An 18,472-nucleotide genomic window follows, 5' to 3' on the forward strand; every position below is an offset into this window, starting at 1 on the left:
AGCTCATGGATATTTTTAAAAAGGGGAATAGGATATATTGCTGGAATTAGCAGGACAAGCTGAGTACAACCATGTACTTTTCAGGCTCAAAAGGCTCCTAGGAGTGGAGCCTGCAGAGCAAATGTCCCAGGAAAACCTTAAGCAAAAAGCTGCAGGCATGGAGAATCCCTCCAGCACCGTGAAATGTTGGGCGTGAATGGTGAAGGAAACTGTCCAGGGAGCTTTAATGGTCGGCTGGGGAAAATAAGACGACTCCTCACCTTCTGAGCTCTGCACAGCAAGAGGAGATGTCTTGAAGTGACTTCAAAAAAAGTGACTTCAAAAAAAGACGGCTTGAGCAGAAATAAGGTGTCCCAGGACGTCTTGGGGAAAACACTCTGCGGAGTTCCTCCCCAAAATGCCCTTTTCCCCTTCCCCAGGATGTCTTATTTGTGTTATGCATATTTGGCTTATGATTTGAGGTAATTCGGGCTTATTTTGGGGTGTAGAACTGTTTATAATCAAAATTTGTGGTTGGAATGGAGGATAAGAGTGCAAATCAGGAACTAGCCACCAACTCCAGACTGTGAAAGGAGGATGCGTGGAAGCTGAGGGGGCACAAGTCATTGTGTTAACCATAGCTGGTATTAGTTTCTTCTGCTTTGTTTCCTTCATTCCTGGTGTGGATGTGAAAGGGCAGTTTGGTTTCCTGCCTACTTCTTTTTCTGGTACATTTTACCTTTTCTGTACAGAGAAGAAAGGGGTGCATCGGGGTAAACTCCAGAACTTTGCGCCCAGGAGAGTAAGGAAATCATTGTTTTTTTCAGAGAGGCTGGAGATGGTGGGGGGTGGGGGGGATGAACTGTTCTGTTCTGGTTCAAACTGGTCCCTTCCGCACAGGCAGAATAATGTACTTTCAATCCACTTTCAAAGCACTTTGCAGCTGGATTTAACTGTGCGGAATAGCAAAATCCACTTGCAAACAACTATGAAAGTGGATTGAAAGTGCATTATTCTGCCTGTGCGGAAGGGGCCACTGATATACTTTTCCAGCACTGTGTGTGCATGTGGAAAGGGCCAGGACACAAAAGGGCCATCGGCATGACTATATCTGTGTAGGTGCTCTATCTGGTTAGATGTTCTATCTGTGAAATGGGAAGATCAGTGGAATTTTGCAAGTGAGATTTTGCTTTGCTTTCAAATTGCTGCACAAGAGACCTGGCCAAGTTGGATTTTTGTATCATTTTTTTTCCTTTGATATAGGAACCTCAAATTGACAGTTTTTCAGAAACTGGTTACAAACCGGACACGATTAAAGGAAACCTGCAGTTCCAAAATGTTTGCTTCAATTATCCGTCAAGGCCAGATGTCAAGGTACTGTAAGAAGTATGGCTTCCTGCTTTGCTGCTTACCCCCCTCCCCCCCCCCCAAATATTGAAGAGAGAATCAGTGCACAGTTCTGACTGCATTTAAGGTGGGTAATAAAGGTCAGCTGTAAGTAATCTACGGGTATATAGTATAGGAGTTGAATGGTAATAGAGAACCACTTTGTACATGTTGAACATCTTGCAGGGGTGTGGCCTAGGGGTCAATGCTATTTAGGCTCCACTCAACTGAATAGCTTTCTGTCAACTTGGCCAACCTTGTGAGACCTTGAACTATGGCAGCTGCTTGTTAGATTCAGAATAGTGATTCCAGCACCGATGAAAAATTTGTTCTCTTGCACTGAGATTAGGGTTCAACTCCAGGGATGAAGATGCTGTTCACTGCTGCTTCAGAACCCCTCTGAGGTCCCTGCAGAATGGATAGTGGCCCTTATGTAATATACACAAATATATTGTGCTCCTCTGTGTTATGTCTGAAATTATCTATTATCCAAGTTCAGGTCATGTTTCTAAATGATAAAGGCATAGCATATTTGCAAAGTAGTTTACTGTAGATACATTTAATAATTGAGTTCATTTTTATGTTTTCTCACTTAGGTGTTACAAAGCTTAAATCTGAATGTTAATAGTGGCCAGACAGTAGCTCTGGTGGGCAGCAGCGGTTGTGGGAAAAGCACAACTGTCCAACTGATACAGAGATTTTATGATCCTCAGGAAGGCTTGGTAAGCTATTTAATCCAATTTGTGTGCTCACTGAAATTCTTCTGATCTTTTGTGTTTAACACTGATATGACAGCAGTAGCTTGAAATTTCAGACTATGGGTAAATTATCAAAAACAGAGGTGTATCTTTTTAAGCAATTAAATACTCAGTATAGATGACATTGAGATCTTTCTTTTGGAACTGCTTTTGAGCGTTGCTAGTTTGGCCTTAATGCAACTCATGTAAAGGACCGTAGATGTTTATTCATGCTTCAAGGTGTTATTTTTTCCAGTATGAGGGAATCAGAAATTTTGATGCCAGTAGTGATTAATTCCCTAACCTCTCTTTGATTCGCCTCACCCTCCTCTTTACCTAAATGCTTCTCCTGTCTTATATAATTTTTAGTGACCTGGGTTCTACATTCATGATGTTCATTTAACTTTTAGTTACCAGTTTCTTATCTCAATAACTTAATATGTTGTTTTTAAAACATCAGTTGAGATTCAGCTGCTTGATTTTTGTTTCATTTTAGATTACCATTGATGGACAGGATATTAAGACTCTGAATTTAAGGTATCTCAGGGAGATTATAGGCGTTGTGAACCAGGAACCTGTTTTGTTTGCTACCACAATAGCAGAAAACATACGATACGGTCGGGAAAATGTCACCATGGAAGAGATTGAAAAAGCTGTCAAAGAAGCCAATGCCTATGACTTCATCATGAAATTGCCTGATGTGAGAAAAATTATTTATGTCATCACATTTTTGGGTTTCTTCTTCTTCTAATGTTCTAAATGAATGAGTTGAATGAAGTATGTTAATATCCTACTTGGTTTTTAAAAATCTCAACCGTTTCCTGTAACTTAAGATAAAATTTGACAATGCGAGGTTTTTGAAGCCTAAATATTAAAATGATTTAGTTTCTGTTTATACAGCGTTATCAACCTGGAGCTTTGATGGTGGAAAGTACAATCCAATCACAGCTAGCATATGGTGACCGTGAAAGCTTTCAAGCCATTGCCTGCCTCTGTGTAGTAACCCTAGACATCCTTGGTGGTCTTCCATCCAAACACTAACCAAGGCTGACCCTATTTAACTTTCAAGAGCTGACAAGGATGGGCTATCCTAGGCTGTGCAGGTCAAGACATATGTTGCTTTTCCCAGTAATAACCAAAAAGACAGGGCCAAAAAGAGGAACTTATAATCAAAAACTCAACATAGGTGAGAGTAACAACCAGAAGTAAGAAAAATTAGGGCAAGAATAACAAACAGAATATTCAAATTCCATGGATTTATGGATGATTCACATGTTATGGTCAGGGGTGGGATTCAAATAATTTAACAACTGGTTCCGGTCGTGGGATTTAAATAATTTAACAACTGGTTGTTTACAAACACCATTTTAACAACTGGTTCTGCTGAAGTGGTGTGAACCTGCTGAATCCTACCACTGGTTATGGTCCTCCTAGCTACTACGAAGACTTTCAATCAGATGTGCACTGGGAGTTCCTAACAGCTGATTCATATATTGCAAAGTTCATGAGGACTTTCAATTAGACACGTTCTGGGAGTTCCCAAGTGTGAATAGAGCACGTTTGGATTAGGACCATTGCACACCCACTGCATTACCCTGTTTTCCTGACCTGTTGTGGCCCTGGGGAGCAGCTGTTTGCCCTATAGATCAAATAGTGTGTAATGATGGTGTAAAAACTGCGGATCACAAGGGTGGAGATACAGACACACACACACACCACAGCAATAAAGCCTGTCGTGCAAAACAACCCGACGGGATCTAGAAAACTGTTGGTTGGGGGGGGGGGAGCAGGAAGTCGAGATCTCTCCAAATCAGTCATCCTGCAAATGCTGAAGCCCAGCATTTCTTTCTTCTTCAGTGCATTGTTGCTGTCTTGTTCTGTCACAGTTGGCTTTGTGGCATTTAACATCAGCTTGCTTGGCTGCTGTTCACTGCTTTTTTGGATGTGGCATTATGTGTGGAAGTAATGTCTCTATCACGTTAAAGATGTTAAAAGTTAGTTTTGAACCTGCTTGGAATGTTTTGCAGGGAACAGGAAGGAAGTGGGAGGGGTAGTTGTCACAGGCTTTTGTGGTTTGGCATTGTTTCTGTTGCACTTGCCAAAGTATGTATATGTTTTGTTCAGAATTCCCAGAAATAAGCAGTTAAAGATCTGAAGGGTTGGTTTTGAATCTGCTGGGAAAGTTTTGCAGGGAACGGGGGGGGGGGGGGGGGGAGGCAGTTGTCACTGGCTTTTGTGGCACTTGGTAAAGTGTCTTTCCTTCTGCTGGGTTTATGTGGATTGGCCTTGGTTTTTGTTTTTTTTAATGAAAAAATAGCTAAAAGGCCAAAGATAGTGTTGAGTGCTCAGCTGTTTGGTTTTTATCTGCAGACAGGAGAATGTAGCGCGGTCTGTCCCCTGGTCTCTCCCACTCTCCTCACAGTGGGGCAAAATAGAGGCTTCTCCAGCCACTCCCACCTGGCTTCACCCACCCCCTTTGCCCTTCAGGCATTCAGCAATGTTTCTGGAGCAATGTAGCCTACAATAATAGCATCACTTTTAGGAAAAAAGGGCGCTTAGCTCAAAGGTTGTGGACAGCAATACTGTAAATCTGTTAGCAATGGCACCCCCTCCTGTTTGTAAAGAAACTGGCAGAACTTGGCAGCCTCAGTTCTTCAAGTTGCAGGGACTGATGGGTATTATTGTGCATTACCATCTGGAAGGGCCAGATCCCTGTACCTCCCAGATGGTAATGCAGTCCAATTTCCAGCAGCCCTTGCAATTTGAAGAATTGAGTGTTGCAGTCAGATATGTTCAGTTGTGTCTCCCAAAGCGAGGGCTGATAGGAAATGCAGTCCATGAGTATCCGGGAGGCGCAGGGGTCTGGCCCTCCAGTATGCTCATGAACTACATTTCCCATCAGCTCCTGTTTTAAAAAGTGAAACACCTTGGACTTTTACATAGTAGGATAACCTTTATGGGGGTTATCTTTAGCTGCCCCATCCTGTTCCACTTCAAAATAAATGTTTAAGTGAACCAGTTTAGGGAACTGGGGTGATCCCCTTCCCTTCATTCTCTCTATATTTTACCTTAGATAACCATGCAAGAAATCTTTTTTAAAGTTTAACAAATAAATTATGGGATTTGATTAACAACTTCAGTTAGTAAAAGTCAGCATAGGGAAAGGCTATTAAGGTGTTTTCAAATTCAGCACAAATGGTAATTGGCTTTTAGAAAATATATCAGTTTGTCACAGAATACTTAATGCTTGTAAAATATGATAGACTTTCAAGATGTTTCACAGAATATATTCATGTGGTAACTCTAGTGCCTGATAATTATATGGAAAGGAATATTTCACCTCTTGCTTTCCCTTCAGATTTTTCAAGCCTTAGAATTAACTCACAGCATTTGAATTAAATTTTACTACAGAATGAGGGACTGAAAATATCTCTCTCACACACAGCATGATTTACCCTTTCTGAAAAGAGAATGGCTTCCTCTGATACAATCTGATTCCCTGTTAGTTCTCTTAGTTCTGCAAGACTAAGAAGCTGTATTCCAATAACCTGGGTAATGTTTGGGGAAATATTGTACATTGAGAACAATCGAGGTTGCCACACTTTCCCCACATAGCTCATTTTTTAAAAACTAAGGTGACGTTTTAATTTTTCCCGTTAAGATGTAGTTGTGATGTAGAGAGCAAAGAGTCAAACAACAACTAAGGGAGAACAAGGTTCAAATCTGTACTCTCCTGTCAAGCTCCCTGAGTGATCCCAGGCCATCCATTCTCTCTCAGCCTAACCTGACTTCTCTCAGGAACAACAACATTTATAAAGAAAATTGATTGTATCTTGCAGAAATTTGAAACTGTGGTTGGAGAAAGAGGGGCCCAGCTAAGTGGAGGTCAGAAGCAGAGGATCGCAATTGCCCGAGCCCTTGTTCGTAATCCCAAGATCCTATTGCTGGATGAAGCAACGTCGGCTTTGGATACTGAGAGTGAAGCAGTGGTGCAGGCAGCCCTAGACAAGGTCTGTCTCCTGTATGCTTGTAAATATAAAGAACTTAATATTAGCAATAGATTTAAATGGCTTTCAAAAGCAGAAGTAGGCTAGGAATCAAAGGTTCTCTTCCTGTAATGTTGGAGCCTTTCTCTGGTGCCTTGCTGGAAAGCGTTGTCAAGTTGCAACTGACTTCGAGCAACCCTTAGGGCAGTGATGGCGAACCTTTTCGAGACCGAGTGCCCAAACTGCAACCCCAAACCCACTTATCTATCACAAAGTGCCAACATGGCAATTTAACATGAATGCTGAGGTTTTAGTATAAAAAACGGTTGGCTCCAAGGCGTTCATTACTCGGGAGTAAGCTTGGTGGTAGTCGATGGCTTTGCTTTGAAGCAACTGTGCAACGCTTCAAACGGGTGAATCACGACCCTAGGAGGGTTTACTCAGAAGCAAACCCTATTGCCAGCAACTGAGCTTACTCCCAGGTAAAGGATCGTGCTTTAGTTCTTCGCATGAAAATCAGTGGGGTTTAACAGCGCTTAACAGTGGAGTTTAACAGCGCTTAAACTTGGTCTTAGGTTTAATGCTAATAATCTCCCTGAAATAATTACATTATTATCACATGATGAACTCTGTGCACGTGTGCCCACAGAGAGGGCTCTGAGTGCCACCTCTGGCACCCGTGCCATAGGTTCGCCACCACTGCTGTAGGGTTTTCAAAGCAAGAGATGTTTAGAGGTGGTTTGTCATTGCCTGTCTCTGCTTCACAGTTGCCTTGAATTCCTTGGCAGTTTTCCTTCCAAATACTGGTCAGGGCCAACCTTGTTCAGTTTCTGAGATCTGGCAAGATCAGACTAGCCTGGACTGTTGAGGTCAGGGTGCAAGGAACATGCCACTTTGTAGGCAATTTGATATATATTAATAGAGTAAAACAGAAGAGACAGGATTCTCAGTTGCTTTTATATAAATGAGCTTAACTATAAGGGAGGGTTATGTGGAAATAAAATAATAAATCCTTTCTTTCCTGTTACATATCTACATTACTATACACTTGGTTACATCTTGCTGTGCATCTGACATCTCCTTGTAGTCACATCGTGTCAGTTTGTTATCTGCTCAAATAAAGAAACAGGGTTAACTTTATAACTTTTGGCTTTGTGCTTGCCAGCATGAAAGCAAAGGTAGTCTCGCTGACCAGTGGCCAATCAATATAGGTCATAAAACAGTGACCTTGGCAACTTCTTTACATACACATAACCCTTTCATGACTGAGTTGTGACAGAAACTGAGTTGTGACAGACATCATTACACTTCAATTGGACGAAGACTCCAGTAAACTATTAATACATTGAAAGACTTAAAATTCTTCTTAACCATAGTTGTTCTTAAAATAAATCACTAAACTATCAATCTCTTAATAAGACTCCTACTTGTTAATAATACTTGTTCAAAATGAAATACAGATTAGGAAGATATGGATAGCTGCTGATACAGCATGTACAATATTTTTAGAACATACATAGACTAGTATTTTCATATTAGTATTCAAAATTTCAAAGTAGAGATTTTTTCGGAGCTTATTTACACTCAAGGTGCTAAGGGGTCATTAAGCATACAATAGAACTGATTTACATTACATAGCAAATTCAGTTCTGTTTCCTTTTACAAAAGAGTTTAAGCCAGGGGTAGGGAACCTGCGGCTCTCCAGATGTTCAGGAACTACAATTCCCATCAGCCTCTGTCAGCATGGCCAATTGGCCATGCTGGTAGGGGCTGATGGGAATTGTAGTTCCTGAACATCTGGAGAGCCGCAGGTTCCCTACCCCTGGTTTAAGCATTTAATATCAAGAACTGTCTCGTAAGCACTACATAATTTTAAAGGTAAAAACCTTAATAATAAACTGATGTCTTGAAGAGTTACCTTGAGAAAGAATATTCATGAAATCCAGTGTGGTTGAAAACAACTCAAGATTGTGCTAAAAAAGCCTGCTGATTGGTGCTGTTATAGTGTCATTGCATCAAAGTAATCCAAAAAGCATTGGATTACTTCTAAGCATCTGGTATTTTAACATTGTTATACTCTTTTCCACTGGAAGATGACAATAGAATTGTATATTAATCCACCATTTTCTGAACTTTTTTGTTCTAGAATTCTCTACTTGGGTCCTAGTGCCTTGGAAAAGTAGAAAGCTTGACTTCATGACTTCCCTACTGCTTTGACAAATGTAATCCCTTTGTGTTAAGTGAACAGAATAGTTTTATAAAGTGTACTAACACTGTAGAGTTTGAGCCATGAGCTTATGAAAGCATGGGCATTTGCACTGAATTATGTGTGTGTGTTTTAGGCCAGGGAGGGTCGCACAACTATTGTCATTGCCCATCGTTTATCTACGGTTCGCAACGCAGATCTCATTGCTGCTTTTGAAGATGGTGTCATCACAGAACAAGGGACCCATAATGAACTAATGAAGAAGGAAGGAGTTTATTTCAAACTTGTTAGCATGCAGGTATCCATCTCCTCTCTTTTCTGCAGAAGTTAAACCTCTCTTAAATGTAGACCTTTTCTTGTGTCATGAAACTGTTATACCCCTTCTTGTGCTTAAACATGTATGTGAATTCTGCATACGTATAAAGAAGAATTACAAAGATTTAATGTCCCCTCTAAAACAAAGATAATGCTAAGTAATCAGAACAGGTTAACACTCAACTTATTCTTTCTTTAGCACTTCTATCCTAAGCAGAATTGCCTACTTTAAGCCCACTGACTTCAATGAACCTAGGAGGGTATCACTGTTCTTTGCTTTGCACAGCAGACCTTGACCACCACAAGGGGTATTTTGGAGATCATGAGACCTGTGTGGACAAAAGCTGTGTGGGATGGGAGCTGTAGTAAGGAGGGAAATTGAGTGAAATTTAATGGGGAAAAAACCTGTCTGGAATCGAACTAATATGTAAAAATTTTTGCAGGGGGGTGGGGTATATATCTTGTACATAAACTACTGCAAGTCCAGGCTGATACACAGGTGAAGGCCACCTACTAGGTAGCCATAGGGCATTAGAGGGTAGGACTCTAGCAGCACCAACAGTGGGTAGCCTCACAGTAAATCTGGTCCCAGCACCACTGTGTGGTTTGCCAGGCTGTTGACACCTTGGGATATGCTGCAGCCAGCTGACTGGACAGGCTGCTCAGAACTCGCTTGGCTGCCAGTACTGGGTGGGTTGGCAGAAGAAAGTGGGCAGGAATTGCATCTGAATCTGGAAGGAAACTCTCCTCCAGTGGTCTTTACCATAAAGATTTGGAGAATCCCCAGAAGTGATGTCTCAGACTGGTTGACCCAATTTCCCACCTACCAACTTTCATCTGCTGTGAAAATCATTGTCAGTTCCCACGTGAGCCCCAAGTCAACTGGGCTGGGCTGAGGGAGGGCATGGTGGGTTGGGCAGGTGGGCATTCAGGCAGGCCACCTTAGGACATAGAATTCCTAAGACCAGCCCTGCTCATACACGAAAGGCCTCAGTAGCTCTTGAATTGCAGGTGAAATGTTCACCTGTACTTGGGAAACTGCAAAGATTTCTTCTCTATCTCTTTGAACCCTTCTATTATGTGAAGCAAGCCTTTGAAACATCATCATTTATGCTGCTGGGTCAGGCTTTTCACCCTTCTGGAGCATTTTCTCCATTTCTGGGCTAAGCTGAATCATTAGGATTTGAGATACAGCCAATTGTTTTGAAAATGCTGTTGTTATCTATCAAAACAAAATAACTGAAAGACAAGATCAGTCATTCATATTTTCTGCTACCAGCTTTGCCCATGTAAAAGAGGCTTGACAGTGGTACTGGTGATATATGAATTACAATCTTAGTCCCATCTATATATCTAATTCCCAAGTGTGCCTTCCTATTTGCGGATGCATAAATCCACAGATTAGGGCACTTTCACTCCAACCAGATGTTTCTGAAGACTTAGGGGGCTTCCTAGGTCTGCCGAAAAATCTGAAAAGTAAAAAAAAAAAGGGGGGTTGAATTCCCGCTCCAAAATAAAAAAGCATTCTCTGTGCAAGTGCAGAAAATGCACTTACCTTAGGTGGGGCAGCCCAGAGGTGCGATGGGACCCAGCAGTGGTGGGCAGCACAGCAGGCCTGGTGGAAGAATGAGTCTGTGGAGGGGGGGCAGATAAGGCCTCGCTGCACCCACCTGAAGCAGCTTCAGGTAAGCCAGCAAGAATGGATCTGAGGGGTGAGAAAGAGAGAGCTGGGGCAGGGAGGCTGAAATGGATTGCTTAAGTGGGGTGACAGAAAGAAAGACTGCTGGAGTAAAGCGGGGGTGGGGGCAAAAAGAGAGGACCAGAGAATGCTGAGATGGGAAGGTGGAAAGATAAAGAGGCTTGATGTAGGTGGGGACAAAGAGAGCTAGGGTAAGGGGGCAGAAAGAGAGAGAAAGAAACTGGGGTAGGGGAGCAGAAAGAGAGAGAAGAAGAGAATGGGTGGCAGGATGGAGAGTAGGGGAAGAGGGGAGGAAACGAAGATGGAGGTACCATCCCCTCCTTGCAAGTTTCTTGCAGGTCCCCACTTGTTCAATTTAATTTGTGATGCGTAAAACCCCTGAATCATGTTCTACAAACATACAGCATTTGCAAATACTTGAAATTTAAATCTGTTTCCAACACTCTGTGCCTTGTTCAGTCAATTGAAACCGAAGTTCAGTCGGAAGAGCTGGATGAGAGCAAGCCCAATCTCTCAAGGAGCTTATCAGCAGAATCATCCAAAAGTGCTCTATCGAATGGAGTGAGAAGACGTTCGACTCGTAGAAGTGTCAAAAAGTCACAAGCAGAGGATGAGGATCCTGAGGTGCAAATTGTTGACCCTGTAAGTAGTTTGGTTTTATTACTGTGGCACACATGCCATGACTTGTCAGCATTTTGCGCTGCTCTGTCTTTAATTGGTCCCCTTTTCCTTCTTTCCTGTTCTTGACTTCTATTTTCTTCACAAGCTCTTCTGCTGTAGAGTTCTTTGTCCTCCAGTGTTTATAGCCATATTTTTTATCTTTCTATCCCAAGAGTAGCCTGCTCTTGTTAGAATGGGGTCCAACTTCATACAGAGATTGAGTTTGCCTTGGGACATGGACTGGGCAGGGAGTCCCCCATGCTTTTATGTTTAAGAATGGGCATCTGTAGCTGAAACTTTATGAGTTGCTGTAGCAGGCTGCGGTGACACCCTGACAGACACTGTTGTTGTGCAAAGTGTGGAGCCACTCTCCATTAAACTGTTCTCTCTTGCAAGTCTCTCTTTGTTGAAGACAGTGTCTCTGACAAAGAATTGGCTCCAGACTATATTTTCCCAAGGCTGAATGGAACATCCCAGCTGCGCCCGCCTGCCCTCCCGCCCGCCCGCCCACTGAAGCTCACTGATCTCCGCAACATAATGAAGAGGGTCTGCAGTGGAAGAGCAAACCAATAGAAATTGAAAATTTAGTTTGGATCCAACCCGATGTCTTTTTAAAACCAGTTTTTTTCTTGCCTCGATGCATTATGTGATTTTTTTTTCAAAGTCTACTGAAAACATAAAAGCTCTAGCTTCTGAGTCTTCTGGTTCAACATAATCATCATATTATACAATTACAGTTCGAGATATTTGTGGACAGGTGGCAGAAAGAGGTATTATTGATGACATGTCTAAAAAAATACTCGTATTTTAGGAAGAAAAACTGCCTCCAGTTTCATTTTTGAAGATTATGAAGCTGAATAAATCTGAATGGCCTTACTTTTTGGTGGGAACACTTTCTGCTATCGTTAATGGAGCTTTGCAGCCAGGATTTTCAATAATATTTTCTGAAATCATAGGGGTGAGTATATAGAAACCTCTATTTTAAATATGGATTCCAAAATTACTTTTTAATATAATAGGGTTGCTGGGCCTCCTGATATGGTGGAAGGCCTTTTGTTGGCAACACTCATTGCCTGCCTTAAGAACATAAGAAAGACCCTACTGGAACAGACCAGAGTCCATCTAGTCCAGCACTCTGCTACTTGGCAGTGACCCACCAGATGCCAGGTCTGCTAAGGCATTTGCAATCTCAGATCAAGGAGGATCAAGATTGGTAGTCATAGATTGACTTCTCCTTGCCTTGCTTCAAGTGGCAGTGGCAGATTTGTTTTAGAAATGTTGGTGTTGTGTGAGCTGTGATGTCACTTCCACTGAAAACATAAAAGTATTAGTTATGATTTTACCATTGATTTTCTGGAGATTCCTAGAGCTACCCATTGTCACTTTCAGGTTTTCCAGGAAGTAACATAAAGGCACACACAACACTATACCCCACGAACTCCTGCAGCTAACTCATGCTATATCCTGTCAACGCTAAGTGTAGAATATTTCAGTTGTCACTAATGTTAGCAACTGTATCCAAAATTGTTCCTTAAGGGAAAACTTTGTATTTAAAAGCTCAAGGCCAGATTCAACATGATTTAGGAGATCTGATGACAGCCACATTTTTAAAGAAATATTCTTTTTATTTTATTACATGATGTCAGTAGAGGGAACATCAGCATAATATACAGAAATGTTCATAAGCAAGATAAAGAATTTATGAAATATTTATTTGTTTGCCTTATTTCAAAACACAGGGCCATATTAACCCATGGCCGGGCCTTAGGTCGATTCCCCATTGACAATTAATTGCGTGGTACTCACGTGAAATAACCAGGTTTCAGGAATACCTCCCCACTCATTCATCCTGTTTCTGCCGCTCGTTCTCCCCCTTATCCCACATCCCAGCAGAACCTGCTTGCAAGTACAACATTTTTCCTTAGCATGCTTTTGATCTAGTTTCGTGGGTAAGAACAGGGGTCCAATCCGTGTTTAAAATTCCTGCAGTGGAGTGTGACGCAAGTCTAGCAACCAATCAGCTCTCAGCGCAGCATGCTGAGCGACAAAGCATGCAGCCTCTTTCCGGTGTCGGGTGGGGAGAGCGCTAGCATAACGAAAACCCGCTTACACGATTAACCGTTCACCCTTCCAAACGAGCGAAAAACCGCTTAAACACCTAAATGTTTATCCTTGTGGAACAGGTGAAAGTTTAACCTCAGGTTCCCCCCCCCCCAAAGAAAACTCGCTACCTTTAAAACACAGTTTAACGCCCAGCCAATCATCAGAGAGATTTTGCAAAGGAGATTGCATGGTGGTGGCAACTGCTGCGTTTCTGGAATCCGAGATGGGCCTACATGTCTTCGCTGAATACATTATAGCTGCGGTGGGGAGGTTGAAACCCTGGATTAAAGGTGCAGTTTCTTTACAAACTCTGGTTTGATCTTAGATAGAATTTCCCTGTCAGCGGAATCGGGACATCTAGGCTTTCAAGTGGCAATTTCCAGACCCCTGTCAGTCTTTTCTCACTCCACTACAGCTGACAGCCTGACCCTGGTACAGTAGATACTGGGCTGCAGTACATAGCTCTGTATCCATTTTGAGGGTCTGTATCCAATTTTATCCATATCCAATTTTACTCACACACAATCAAGGTCATAACTAGACTGTAGTGTTCATGGAAGTGTAATAAGGGAGGAGGCAACTTGATGCTAGCATGCTATTGACCTGCTGTCTCCCTCCTTCCATTCACTCAATTTTCTTCTTACTAAAAATTCTGGGTCAGATGGTTTTGGATAGCACAGGTGCTGTGATTCTCAGCAGAGCTTTTTTGGGTGGTCAAGGAGGATCCTTTTCCTCCCTTTTCCACAAGTGGAAAAAGTGATGGGATCCAACCCTAAAACAAAATAAATCACAGTTTTATATACAAATATTTATATTTCACTAAATAATGCAAAGCTATGTTTTGTAGGTTTTTGCGATTACTGATAAAGGCGTTGTCCGAGAAAAGACCAATTTTTACTCACTGCTCTTCTTAATGCTTGGGATCATTTCCTTCGTCACCTTTTTTCTTCAGGTAGGCTTAATTGTTTTGCTGTTACAGTATTTGGCTGCAGTCATGAGATGTTAATTCATATTTGCTTTGGAAACAAAATGAAAAATAACACTTTTAATGTATATAATTTTAGAGCAATTTTTAAGGAAGGTTTCATAGACAACAGAAGTGCAGTTCCATAAACATGTGTGCCGTTGTTGCCCCTCAGACAGCACCTTGAGACACAACATTGTGTAGACTCTTCCTATGCTTGCATGGTGGTGCTGGAAAGTGCAGTCAAGTCACAGCTAATTTATGGCGAGCCCATAAGGTTTTCAAGGCAAGTGACACAGGCGGTTTGTTATTGCCTGCATAGCAACACAGGACTTCCTTGGTGGTCTCCCATCCAATTACTATCGGGTCTGACCCTGCTTAACTTCTGAGAGCTGATAATGCATACCTGAACAATATTAGACACCTTTTAGCCAGTGTGGTATAGTGGTTAAGAGCAGGTGCGCTCTAATCTGGAGAACCGGTTTTGATTCCCTGCTCTGCTACTTGAGCTGTGCAGGCTTATCTGGTGAACTAAATTAGCTTGTGCATTCCAACACATGCCAGCTGGGTGACCTTGGGCTAGTAACAGTTCTTTGGAGCTCTCTCAGCCCCACCTACCTCACAGGGTGTTTGTTGTGAGGGGGGAAGGGAAAGGAGTTTGTAAGACCCTTTGAGTCTCCTCATAAATCCAACTCTTCTTATTTTATTTTCATCAGGTACTCAGTGCAATAAGTTATAAGTTGGTACACATCTATTAGACACCATAGACCAGGGGTCGGGAAAGGGGTCGGGAACCTGCGACTCAAGGGAGGGCCGCGACGCGACTCTTCACCGCCCAGCTGTTCTGGCGGCTCCATGAGCGGAGCCGGCCTTCGCCTCGCCTCTGCAGGAAGCAGGGCGGGCATATTTGTAGCCCGCATGGGTCCGGCGCAGGCCGGGCGACATTATCGGGCTTTGGCTCCCGCCTCGCCTCGCGCTGCTTGCGGGGGTGGGCGCTCTCCCGGCGGCGACGGGCAGGGCCGAGCCGTCGGGCCACTCTTCGCCCGCCTCTGCAGGAAGCGCAGGGCGGGCACATCAGTGGCGGCTCCCACGAAGCCTAGAGGCTGCAACGCCTTTCTCCTCTCAGGAAGTCCTTCTGGGAGAAGGCTTGAAGCCTGGCTATAGGCTTGCTTTTAAACGGAGAAAGGTCCCTTCAGCTTAAAAAAAGAGCGCTTCCATAGCTGGTTTAGAGGGCTGCACTCCTTCTCCCTTCAGGAAGTTCCTCTGGGAGAGTAAAAGGGGCTTGAAGCTGAAAGCTCGGCTATGGGCTTGCTTTTAACGGAGAAAGGTCCCTTCTCAGCTTAAAAAAAGAGCAAGCCCATAGCGCCGGGTTTGTATGCTGCAACGCCTTTCTCCCTCTCAGGAAGTCCCTCTGGGAGAGTAGGGAAAGGGGCGCTTAGGAAACCTCTTAAGTTCTCAGCTAGTGCAGGCTTGCTTTTTTTTTTAAACGGAGAAAGGTCCCTTTCAGCTTAAAAAAAAGAGCAAGCCCATAGCTGCCAGGTTTAGAGGCTGCAACGCCTTTCTCCCCTCTCAGGAAGTCCCTCTGAGAAGAGAGGGGCTTTGAAGCCTTCTAAGTTTCGGCTACTATGAGGCTTGCTTTTTTTTTAAACGGAGAAAGGTCCTTTCTCGAGCTTAAAAGAGAAGCCCATATGCCGACTTCCAGTTTAGAGAAGCTTCTGGCGTACTCTTCTCCCTTCCTCAGGAGAGTCCCTCTGGGAGAGAAAGGGGCGCTGAAGCCTCTAAGCTTCCGCTGGGCTTGAGTGGGCTTGCTTTTTTTTAAACGAGGAGAAAGGTCCCTTTCAGCTTAAAAAAAAAGAGCAAGCCCATAGCCGAAGTTTAGGCTGCAACGCCTCTTCTCCCTCTCAGGAAGTCCCTCTGGGAGAGAAAGGCTGAAGCCTTCTAAGCCTTCGCTAGCTTGCTTTTTTAAACGGGAGAAAGGTCCCTTTCTCCAGCTTAAAAAAAGAGCAAGCTCCCATAAGCGCGCCGAAGCTTAGAGGCTGCAACGCGCCCTTTCTCCCTCTCAGGAAGTCCCTCTACAAGGAGAGAAAGGGGCGCTGGAAGCCTTCTAGCCTCGCACTATGGAGCTTGCTTTTTTTAAGCGGGAGAAAGGTCCACTTCTGGCTTAAAAAAAGAGCAAACCCTTAAGCCAGTTGAGCTTCTGCTGGCCCTTTTCTCCCTCTCAGGAAGTGTCCTCTGGGAAAAGAGCTGAGGCCTCTAGCTCCTGCCACAGGAGCCGGGAGCGCCAAGCGACCCCTCTGCCCCACAGAGAAGAAGGCTCAGCTCCCTGCTCCATGGGGGGGGCAGAGAGGGGAATGGCCCGGTGGTGGCCTGTTCGGTGCCACTTTGCCTCCTGCTGTGGGAGCTCCTGCCCCAGCAGGGAAAACTGCCCCACTCCATGGGGCAGAGGGGGGATGGCAGCCTCCACATTTTTTCACACACACCCCTCTTATCTCTGTGCTAGCACGGCCACCCTGCAAAAGCACCATCAGAACTCAAGCTTGGATTAGGTGAAGTGGGTGGCGTGCCAAGGGGGGGGGGGGGGGGTTGAAGCCTCGAGGTGGGAAGGCCTCGGCGAAGCCTAAGCGCTTTGCCCTGGTGACGCCTCTGCGGGCACACATCTCTAGGCCCAAGGTGTAAGCGGGGGGAGGGGAGGGAGGGCTAGCTGCAGCAAGTCGGGCGGGGAGAGCCGGACGGGACGGGGGGGGGCAAGCGAGTGGGTGGGTGGGGGGTGAGCCAAATGGCTCTTTGGTGGTGAGCCAAATTTGGTGGTGAGCCAAATGGCTCTTTGAGGGGAAAAGGTTCCCGACCCCTGCCATAGACCATAGCTTTGTTGTAGAAATAGTAATATTAGGCCAAGTATAAGCATGCAGATCAGTTATATTCAGCATGACTCTAACTTCTCTTACCACTCTTTATATGCCATTAAAGGTTTTGTATTTGTATTTGTATTTGTATTTGACTCTAACTTCTCCTTTATTTATTGTCCTTATTTACAATAACTTATTTTACCATCAAATATATCGTGTGCAGAAAATACTGGAAGCTTTGGCAGCTTGACCATATATCCAGAACAGATAGATGATCTCTCTTTTGACCCTTCGTGCAAAATAGATTTCTCATTTTCTGAACTGAAACTCACACCCATATGCTTGTGTAGAGATACTTTCAGCCTTTGTGATGAAAATCGGTATTGATTTTTGCTCAGAATTAAATAATTAGAAACATGTTCTTGCACAATATGACAAAATAGAAAATTGGTGCGACGCTTAGGTGTTACCACAAAGATAGTTGTTTTACTGTTGATATTTGTTACTTTGCATTCTTCGGCCTGTGTGGTACAATTCTGTAAATTCCTCCTTCTGGTGACTGAAGAGGCAATGTCCACTGAGCCATACATTACCTAGTCTCTTAAGCTCCCCATTGGTCTGGACAGGTTTTCAGCCTGATGTTTCTGCCCAATTGCATCTACTTCAGGACTCCAGTTTTAGAGGGGTGGAAGTTAGCCAGAAAGTGGAGGGAGGTAAACACTGAGTCTTGCCTGCAGGCTCTGGCACCTGTTCATTTTTCATACGAGGATACAAGGAAGTGTGGGTAGCATTCAATCATGTCATTCTCTACTCTGTTTCTGAAATTTCTGCAATAAGTTATGCAGAACATCTTCTCTTTCAGGGTTTTACATTTGGAAGAGCTGGAGAGGTCCTAACGATGAAGATTCGCTATATGGGATTCAAAGCAATCCTCAGACAGGTACAAACAGAAGTTCCACAAGGACTTTTGCGAGGCATTTCATTTTCCCTCCCTCATTATTTCCTCATTCTATTCCTTGAAAGCCCCCATAACCTCTCCTCTGTTCTTGCTTCTTTCTCTCCTTCCAGTGCACCAGGCAATCTACTTTTGGTTTGCTGGGCTTTGCCCTGTCTTCAGCTTTCTTTCCTTCCCTCTTCCTGACAGTCTATCTGGAGAAACAATGGCCCAGTTGGGGGCAGCTGCAGGGCTTAGTTGCATGGTAGAGGGCCTACAAGAATTTGCAGTGGGCACATCACTTTCCTCTGTATCTCTCTCCCCACACTATTTCTTGTGTCCCCCCCCCCCCAGCAATCCCAATATCCTCATCTTTCCCTCTTTCCTTCAGTCCTTCTCGCCCACAAACCAGCTCACCCTTATCTGCCCTCATTGTCAATTTTCCCTTGTTCCCTTCCTCTGGCAGCCTCTCCCTTGGAAAAGTCTGACAAAGGAGTGGGCCGTAGCTGTAGCTGCTCAGTCAACCATGTAATAAGCAAAATGCTATAGCCTGAAGCCAGGTCGCTCATTTTTTGTAACTAGTATGGCTTCTGTTTCTCATATAGCATTTTTTGTTGCCCATCATGCCACATGGCAAATGACTTAGGAAACTGATGG

The 18,472-nt window shown here is 43.8% G+C and overlaps 1 protein-coding gene across 3 annotated transcripts in view; it reads left to right on the forward strand.

The window, feature by feature from the left end:
• The window catches only part of ABCB1 (ATP binding cassette subfamily B member 1), a 59,468-nt gene that overhangs the window by 24,869 nt on the left and 16,127 nt on the right, over nt 1–18,472 (forward strand). For all 3 annotated transcript variants that reach the window (XM_048510754.1, XM_048510753.1, XM_048510755.1), the window contains 9 exons: nt 1,243–1,353; nt 1,962–2,087; nt 2,599–2,802; nt 5,942–6,112; nt 8,431–8,592; nt 10,768–10,950; nt 11,780–11,926; nt 13,919–14,023; nt 17,744–17,821. In XM_048510754.1, coding sequence (XP_048366711.1) covers nt 1,243–1,353; nt 1,962–2,087; nt 2,599–2,802; nt 5,942–6,112; nt 8,431–8,592; nt 10,768–10,950; nt 11,780–11,926; nt 13,919–14,023; nt 17,744–17,821 — 1,287 coding nt within the window. The remainder of the gene's footprint in view (nt 1–1,242; nt 1,354–1,961; nt 2,088–2,598; nt 2,803–5,941; nt 6,113–8,430; nt 8,593–10,767; nt 10,951–11,779; nt 11,927–13,918; nt 14,024–17,743; nt 17,822–18,472) is intronic.

Source organism: Sphaerodactylus townsendi, linkage group LG11 (genome assembly GCF_021028975.2).
Source record: "Sphaerodactylus townsendi isolate TG3544 linkage group LG11, MPM_Stown_v2.3, whole genome shotgun sequence".
In the NCBI taxonomy this organism is placed as follows: domain Eukaryota; kingdom Metazoa; phylum Chordata; class Lepidosauria; order Squamata; family Sphaerodactylidae; genus Sphaerodactylus; species Sphaerodactylus townsendi.